Source organism: Sinocyclocheilus anshuiensis, unplaced genomic scaffold, assembly GCF_001515605.1.
Source record: "Sinocyclocheilus anshuiensis isolate Anshui unplaced genomic scaffold, SAMN03320099.WGS_v1.1 scaffold1854, whole genome shotgun sequence".
NCBI lineage: Eukaryota > Metazoa > Chordata > Actinopteri > Cypriniformes > Cyprinidae > Sinocyclocheilus > Sinocyclocheilus anshuiensis.
Window position 1 is genome coordinate 369,192 of NW_015546040.1, and position 8,854 is coordinate 378,045.

General features: G+C 39.2%; 1 protein-coding gene across 1 annotated transcript in view; it reads right to left on the reverse strand.

Annotated features, from left to right (window-relative positions):
- Positions 1 to 2,582: 2,582 nt before the first annotated feature.
- The window catches only part of LOC107698895 (uncharacterized), a 7,494-nt gene continuing 1,222 nt past the window's right edge, over positions 2,583 to 8,854 (reverse strand). The window contains exons 3-13 of the mRNA XM_016500030.1: positions 8,731 to 8,854; positions 7,432 to 7,662; positions 7,058 to 7,252; positions 6,735 to 6,857; positions 6,527 to 6,649; positions 4,484 to 4,714; positions 4,110 to 4,304; positions 3,640 to 3,909; positions 3,362 to 3,556; positions 2,825 to 3,193; positions 2,583 to 2,734 (exon numbers count right to left, since the gene is read on the reverse strand). The exon at positions 8,731 to 8,854 is cut by the window's right edge and continues 131 nt beyond it. Of these exons, the coding sequence (XP_016355516.1) occupies positions 2,583 to 2,734; positions 2,825 to 3,193; positions 3,362 to 3,556; positions 3,640 to 3,909; positions 4,110 to 4,304; positions 4,484 to 4,714; positions 6,527 to 6,649; positions 6,735 to 6,857; positions 7,058 to 7,252; positions 7,432 to 7,662; positions 8,731 to 8,854 (2,208 nt within the window). The remainder of the gene's footprint in view (positions 2,735 to 2,824; positions 3,194 to 3,361; positions 3,557 to 3,639; positions 3,910 to 4,109; positions 4,305 to 4,483; positions 4,715 to 6,526; positions 6,650 to 6,734; positions 6,858 to 7,057; positions 7,253 to 7,431; positions 7,663 to 8,730) is intronic.

Consider the following 8,854-nt stretch of genomic DNA (forward strand, 5'->3'; position numbering starts at 1 on the left):
AGTTGAACAAAAGGGGGGAAAGTGGACAACCCTGCCTTGTACCTCTATGAATATTAAACGTATCTGAGATGAGTCCACCAGTAGATACTCTGGCCATGGGATTAGTGTACAGAGTTTGTATCATTCTAATAAACCGGTCGCAAAATTGAACTTCTTTAAAGTATGCCATAGAAAGCCCCATTCAAGCCGATCAAAGGCTTTTTTGGCATCAATAAATAGAAGGCCACTAGGCGTTTTCAATTTCCCTGATTCTGCGATGACGTGTAACACTCGGCGGATGTTGTCAGAAGCCAGGCGTTCGGTGATGAAACCTGATTGATCTGGAACAATTAATTTATGTATTACTTCGTGTAGACGTCTGGCAATAACTTTAGCATAGATTTTGACATCCTCATTAATCAAGGAGATGGGCCTATAGTTAGAACAGTCCGAGTGATCTTTGCCGGGTTTAGGTAGAACGGTGATTAAAGCTGTATTTAGGTCTCTGTGAAAATGGCCTTTGGATATGGCCTCATTTATAGTGCGTAACCAAATATGACCTAGTAAATCCCATAGCACCAGGTATAACTCTATTGGGAGGCCGTCAATTCCGGGAGACTTTCCTTTATTTGAACAAATTACTGCATTATGTAGTTCTTCTAAGGTTATATCAGAGTCAAGGTTGTCCACTTCCTCTTTTGAAAGTTTATTTAAATTCAACTGATCAAAAAATCTTTTTAACTGGCCAGTACTGGGTTGCGTTTCTGAAGTATATAATTTTTCAAAAAATTACGTGAATATTTTGTTAATATCTTTGGGATGTGAATTGAGAAAATTTTTTGAATTTTTAATCGCCCGTATATTAAAACGTTGCTCATGTTTTTTCAGAGTAAGTGCAAGAAGTCGGCTTGGTCTGCTTCCGTCTATATAGTATTTATGTTTTGTAATATGCATTAAATATTCTGCTCTTCTGCGAAGCAAATCATTGAGCGCAGCCCTGTCAGCCTTTAACTTATGTAGTGTAATACTGGAAAAGTTGTAACCTAATTCCCTTTCTAAGTCCCCACATCTTCTTTCTAATACTGATATTTGTTCAAAATATTTCTTTTTAAGTCTAGCCGAAAAGGAAATGGCTTTGTTCCTTAAAAAGCCTTTGATAGACGCCCATAACATATCATAATTGGAGACTGAGTTTTGATTTAATCTGATAAATTCGGTCAGTTCTGCTCTCAGTTGAGAAAGGAAGTCCTCATTTTGTAGAAGCAGAGTATTAAATCTCCATCGGGACGGTTTACGGGACGTCTTGATCTGGAGATGTGCTAATACAGCATTATGGTCAGAAACACTTTGTGGTAGGAATTCAATACGAATTAGATCTGGAAGTAGCGTAGATGAAAGTAAAATATAATCAATTCTTGAGAAAGATTTGTGACTTGGGGAAAAATAGGTGTATTCCTTAGCAGTTGGATTTTGTAAACGCAAAGCATCACACAGGTCTAGGTCTTTAATAAACAATCTTAGTGCTGTAGAAGACTGAGACTGTGTTACCGAAACTGAGGGATTGGAACGATCCAAAACTGTGTCAAACACGGCATTCATGTCAGATCCAATGATAATTGAATAACCATGAAGAGATAAAAGTGTTTTCAAAACTTGTGGAAAAAAGGAGACGTCATATGAGTTTGGGGCATATATATTAACAAATGCATACCTGTTTCCTTCAATTAAAGCACAGCAATAAGCAACTCAACCATCGTCATCAGAGCCTTTGTGTTCAATAATAAAATTAGAATTACGTTTCAGAAGAATTGTCACCCCTTGCTTTTTAGAATTACAACTTGATGATACTATGGGAATATAACGCCTGTTTTGCATTCTTTGGGTGTCTATAGCGGTAAGGTGGGTTTCCTGGAGAAACGCTATATCGATTTTCTTTCTGTGCATAAGATCTAAAACCCGTGTACGTTTAATGGGAGAATTCAACCCCCTAACATTGAGAGACAATATATTTATATTAACCATAGTCTATAGTTGCTGGAATCACACAGAATAACGCATAGTGTAAAAAACAGGTTGTTGAACATATAACCAAGATTTTTATATCCATATGCATCAACAAAATCATTAGCGGTCCTGGGTGCTTTATGCGCCTAAGCGCCCCCTCCCTCTCCCATTTAACCCTTTTAGCAAACATCTGTGGCAGTCGCGAGGCAATGTCTAAAACATTATTCGCCTTATTAACCCCTATGATTTAAACAAACTGAGGAATATAGAATTATAAGGTGATTTTTACAGAGCTCTGAAGTAATCCTAAAACATGTGATTACCATAACTCGACTCTTTATGGCAGCCGGAATTAAATTATGAACTGAGGCCCCTCTTTTCTAGGTTAGCGAGCTTACAATAATCAACTAAAAACTCTCTATAAAGCAATGTCTAACAATCTGCACATGAGGGAGAAAAAATAATATAAAATAAACAAATAAAAATACCGTATAAAAATAGGAACATGTTACCAATTCACTCTGATGGGCTGAACCAAGAGCAAACGTTGAAAAGGTTTCTAGTCCTTGTATTGAACAAATTTGTGGTCAAAAGCGTCATTAGTCATCCTCCATTGTCTCCTCAGGCAGGAAGTTTAAAGATCTGCGGGCAATAGGTGTCGCCGCTCCATCAAGACCCTCGAGATACTTTTCAGCATCTTCCAGAGATTCAAACGAGTATTTCTGACCCTTGTAAGTGACTTTCAGCAATGCTGGGTAGATCAGGAAAGTTTCAGCGCCTTTCTGGTGAAGCTTGGATCATACGGTTGAAAACGCCTTCCTTTTTTGTGCCGTCTCGTGACTGTAATCAGCATAGAACTCCAGACGCGCTCCTCCGGGCAAAGTGGGTTTTGCTTTACGTGCTCCTTGAAGGATGGCTTGCCTGTCAGGGCAGCGAAGAAGCCGAAATATCAACGATCGTGGCCTAGGTGAGTTGGAGTTCGAGTATACGCGATGGGCTCTGTCGATCTCAATCGGGCACGAAAGATCCGGGATCCATTTAGGTAGCATTTTCTGTAGAAAACCGACAGGGTCGTCTCCTTCCATTCCTGTTGGTAGATTGACCAGACGAACGTTGTTGCGACGCGACCGAACGTCGTTGCATTTTCGTTGCATCTGCTCTAGTTGAGTCAAGCAGAAGTTCGTGTCTTTTTTTGATTTGCGTAAACTGCCTTGAAGATTGTCAACTATTGTTATACTTGATTTCACTTAAGAACAGCTTGAGTGTTTGTCCATGCAATTTTGCATGATCATGTTGACCTTACATATATAATATGTAGAGGTTTTGAAAAAGCAAAGCAGCACTAAAATCTATAATGCAAATTATTTTGCAGACTTACAGCCAGAAACTCTTCTGTTCATTTCGCTGAGTTCCTCCTTGGGCATCCCAGTGTTCGTGTCAATCAGGATGCGTCTGGAAGGTTCTGTTCCCTGCCTGCGGATCTCAACAGGAACTGCTTTGTGATTCTCCTTATGTTCAGAAGAGTCTTGGCTTCTTATGTCCTCATGCTCCGAAACCACTTCCCATTTAGCTGCTAATGAAGGTGATAGAAAACATTAGTCCAGACTGGTAAAGGAAAGCTAAATTTCCTGGTAAAAAGACCAGTTCGAGACTTACAGCCCCCTACTCTCCTGTCCATCTCATTCCTATGTTCTTTGAGTAGACCGGCGTTCAGGTCCATCAGGAGGTTTCTGGAAGGTTCAGTGTCTTGTTTGTGCAGCGGTGCGTTGATATTTAAAAAAAAAAATGGCTTTGCAGACATACAGCCAGAAACTCTTCTGTTCATTTCGCCAACTTCATGCTTGAGCATCCCAGTGTCCATGTCCATCAGGAAGCGGCTGGAAGGTTCTGTTCCTTGCCTCTTCTCAATAGGTGCTGGATTGTAGACTGTGGAGAAAATAGCACACTATTGAAAGTATCCATAATCTATTAAATGTAATTGTTATACTTGATTTCTCTTAAGAACAGCTTGAGTGTTTGTCCATGCGATTTTGCATGATCATGTTGACCTTACATATAATACGTAGAGGTTTTGAAAAAGCAAAGCAACACTAAAATCTATAATGCAAATTATTTTGCAGACTTACAGCCGGAAACTCTTCTGTTCATTTCGCTGAGTTCCTCCTTGGGCATCCCAGTGTTCGTGTCAATCAGGATGCGTCTGGAAGGTTCTGTTCCCTGCCTGCGGATCTCAACAGGAACTGCTTTGTGATTCTCCTTATGTTCAGAAGAGTCTTGGCTTCTTATGTCCTCATGCTCAGAAACCACTTCCCATTTAGCTGCTAATGAAGGTGATAGAAAACATTAGTCCAGACTGGTAAAGGATTGCTGAGAAAGCCAAATTACCTGCTAAAAAGACCAATTAGACTTTACTTTGGATGGTTTATGTTGATTAGCACTGGTTTATTGCTACTCTAGCTGGTAGACCAATGGACAATCTCCATTAGAAAGTGAGACTTACAGCCCCCTACTCTCCTGTCCATCTCGTTCCTGTGTTCTTTGAGCAGACCGGTGTTCTGGTCCATCAGGACATTTCTAGAAGTTTCAGTGCCTTTTCTGTACACCTCGGCAGGGATTGCTCTCTGCTCGTGTTTTTCGCTCTGAGCGCTGTACTGCGATCTCATCATGGGACGCATTCTGAGCTCTTGCAGGGTGTGCAGCTTGTTCTCAGTGCCTTGTCTGAACTCATCCACTGTAGAGGAAACACCACAACAAATGCAGACATCAATGTGCAATTGGCAGGTAATATGGAAATTTATTTCAAATTCTTTCAAGTTATTTCTCCATTAGAAGAGTTCCAATATAAGATTAAACAACAGCAATTGGAAACTTTTGCTGAGGTTTCATGGTTCCAGGATGTTTCTCTTGAAAAAAAGACTAATATCATGAGTTGCTGAGATCCAAAACTCTAGAGGAGATAGATGTGAGATTATTGGGGTCTTTTTCTTAGGAGAACCATTGATCAATTAACTAAACAAGATCAATTTGAGACTTCTGCTGAAGTCTCCTGGTTCTGAAATGCTTCTCTAGAAAAAAAAGAGACTAATCTCATGTTTTTCTTCTAGATTCTCAAAAATGTTTCAAACTGCTCAGATTTGCCAAAATACCAAAGTTTGCAATCAAAGCCGGAGATCTCAATATGAACTCAAACATTTTTCATCATATTCTTCCAAGTCCTAATGAACTACGCAGTCCACTAATTTACAGCTCCATACTTCTTACTGTATGCCAATCGCATCAGTTAGTGTTATATATTTTTCCACTTTTTAAAGATAGAAGTCTATGGAGATGCTTAAATTGTATTATAAAAGGGGTGAAGTTTTGCTTTATCCAATGAAACTTGGTGGAGAGCTTTAGATGGGTTTGCAACAAACCGCTTAAGTTTAAAAACCCTTAGAAGACCCTACACTCTTAAAAATAAAGGTGCTTCAAAAGGTTCCTCAAGCGATGCCATAGAAAAAACATTTTTGGTTCCACAAAGAACCATTCAGTCAAAGGTTCTTTAAAGAACCGTCTCTTTCTTACCTTTTTATAATCTGAAGAACCTTTCACCACAAAGAACCTTTTGTGAAACAGAAAGGTTCTTCAGATGTTAAAGGTTCTTTATGGAACCATTTAGACAAAAAGCATCTTAATCTTTGGCATCGTGAAGCACCTTTATTTTTAAGAGTGTATTTATGATTACAACTAAGCGTAAGGTGTTATGGTTCAAAATCTATCATGTGCATTGATATTTAAGAAAATGACTTTGCAGACATACATCCTGAAACTCTTCTGTTCATTTCGCCAACTCCACGCTTGAGCATCCCAGTGTTCAGGTCCATCAGGAAGCGTCTGGAAGGTTCTGTTCCCTGTCTGCAGAACTCAGCGGGAACTGGTAATTGCTTCTTGGGTTTCACATCAGTGTTCATGTGCTTCAGAACTGAGCTATCCCTGTGTTCATCTTGGACCATTTGTGGCCCAATTTGTTTTAATTTACCATTTGGGAATCGGTGCAGTGGTCTTGCATGGAGACCTGCAAACACATCATGAACATCAAACCTGCAGCTTATTTCTTATACATTAAACATGCCAAATGCCCTTTCATATAATCTCACTTAACCTAAAAGCACACCTCTACTTCACAAGCCATAAAAACTGATTTACGACTTGTCTCTATCTCAGTTGTTGAACAGCTAATCACATATTTTATCAAGCAGATAAAATGTGCTTATGTGCCAAAGAAGAAGCAGACGTGGTTCAACCCTGATAAAGATTAAAGTTCAGAAGACCGTTTGTTCCCAAACCTTGAACTAATGATTCAGTGCTTGAAAGTTCAGCTGAATAGATATTCTGTTGAACACAAGAAACAAAACCATTTTGGAAAATTTAAGATGGTAAGAAATTATGGCATAATTTACATTTTTGATGAATCCCTATTATATCCAAAAGTGCAAGTAGTGTAGGTATTTTTAACAATTTTCAAGTCTTAGAACATGGTGGATATCATGTTTGAAGCACTCACATGGCTCTGTGCTCCTCTGCAGTTCTGTTAGAGCTGGCAGCAGTTGTCCAGTTCTGGAATCCACCAGAGTGGCATGAGAATTCTGGGTTCCCTTCCTCATCTCATAAGCTGGAGGATTGTAGACTGTGGAGAAAACAAAAACTGATGAAGTAAGCCCAAAATCTGTTATTTGCATTGATATTTAAAAAAAATGGCTTTGCAGACATACAGCCAGAAACTCTTCTGTTCATTTCGCCAACTTCATGCTTGAGCATCCCAGTGTCCATGTCCATCAGGAAGCGTCTGGAAGGTTCTGTTCCTTGCCTCTTCTCAATAGGTGCTGGATTGTAGACTGTGGAGAAAATAGCACACTATTGAAAGTATCCATAATCTATTAAATGTAATTGTTATACTTGATTTCTCTTAAGAACAGCTTGAGTGTTTGTCCATGCGATTTTGCATGATCATGTTGACCTTACATATAATACGTAGAGGTTTTGAAAAAGCAAAGCAACACTAAAATCTATAATGCAAATTATTTTGCAGACTTACAGCCGGAAACTCTTCTGTTCATTTCGCTGAGTTCCTCCTTGGGCATCCCAGTGTTCGTGTCAATCAGGATGCGTCTGGAAGGTTCTGTTCCCTGCCTGCGGATCTCAACAGGAACTGCTTTGTGGTTCTCCTTATGTTCAGAAGAGTCTTGGCTTCTTGTGTCCTCATGCTCAGAAACCACTTCCCATTTAGCTGCTAATGAAGGTGAAAGAAAACATTAGTCCAGACTGGTAAAGGATTGCTGAGAAAGCCAAATTACCTGCTAAAAAGACCAATTAGACTTTACTTTGGATGGTTTATGTTGATTAGCACTGGTTTATTGCTACTCTAGCTGGTAGACCAATGGACAATCTCCATTAGAAAGTGAGACTTACAGCCCCCTACTCTCCTGTCCATCTCGTTCCTGTGTTCTTTGAGCAGACCGGTGTTCTGGTCCATCAGGACATTTCTAGAAGTTTCAGTGCATTTTCTGTACACCTCGGCAGGGATTGCTCTCTGCTCGTGTTTTTCGCTCTGAGCGCTGTACTGCGATCTCATCATGGGACGCATTCTGAGCTCTTGCAGGGTGTGCAGCTTGTTCTCAGTGCCTTGTCTGAACTCATCCACTGTAGAGGAAACACCACAACAAATGCAGACATCAATGTGCAATTGGCAGGTAATATGGAAATTTATTTCAAATTCTTTCAAGTTATTTCTCCATTAGAAGAGTTCCAATATAAGATTAAACAACAGCAATTGGAAACTTTTGCTGAGGTTTCATGGTTCCAGGATGTTTCTCTTGAAAAAAAGACTAATATCATGAGTTGCTGAGATCCAAAACTCTAGAGGAGATAGATGTGAGATTATTGGGGTCTTTTTCTTAGGAGAACCATTGATCAATTAACTAAACAAGATCAATTTGAGACTTCTGCTGAAGTCTCCTGGTTCTGAAATGCTTCTCTAGAAAAAAAAGAGACTAATCTCATGTTTTTCTTCTAGATTCTCAAAAATGTTTCAAACTGCTCAGATTTGCCAAAATACCAAAGTTTGCAATCAAAGCCGGAGATCTCAATATGAACTCAAACATTTTTCATCATATTCTTCCAAGTCCTAATGAACTACGCAGTCCACTAATTTACAGCTCCATACTTCTTACTGTATGCCAATCGCATCAGTTAGTGTTATATATTTTTCCACTTTTTAAAGATAGAAGTCTATGGAGATGCTTAAATTGTATTATAAAAGGGGTGAAGTTTTGCTTTATCCAATGAAACTTGGTGGAGAGCTTTAGATGGGTTTGCAACAAACCGCTTAAGTTTAAAAACCCTTAGAAGACCCTACACTCTTAAAAATATAGGTGCTTCAAAAGGTTCCTCAAGCGATGCCATAGAAAAAACATTTTTGGTTCCACAAAGAACCATTCAGTCAAAGGTTCTTTAAAGAACCGTCTCTTTCTTACCTTTTTATAATCTGAAGAACCTTTCACCACAAAGAACCTTTTGTGAAACAGAAAGGTTCTTCAGATGTTAAAGGTTCTTTATGGAACCATTTAGACAAAAAGCATCTTAATCTTTGGCATCGTGAAGCACCTTTATTTTTAAGAGTGTATTTATGATTACAACTAAGCGTAAGGTGTTATGGTTCAAAATCTATCATGTGCATTGATATTTAAGAAAATGACTTTGCAGACATACATCCTGAAACTCTTCTGTTCATTTCGCCAACTCCACGCTTGAGCATCCCAGTGTTCAGGTCCATCAGGAAGCGTCTGGAAGGTTCTGTTCCCTGTCTGCAGAACTCAGCGGGAACTGGTAATTG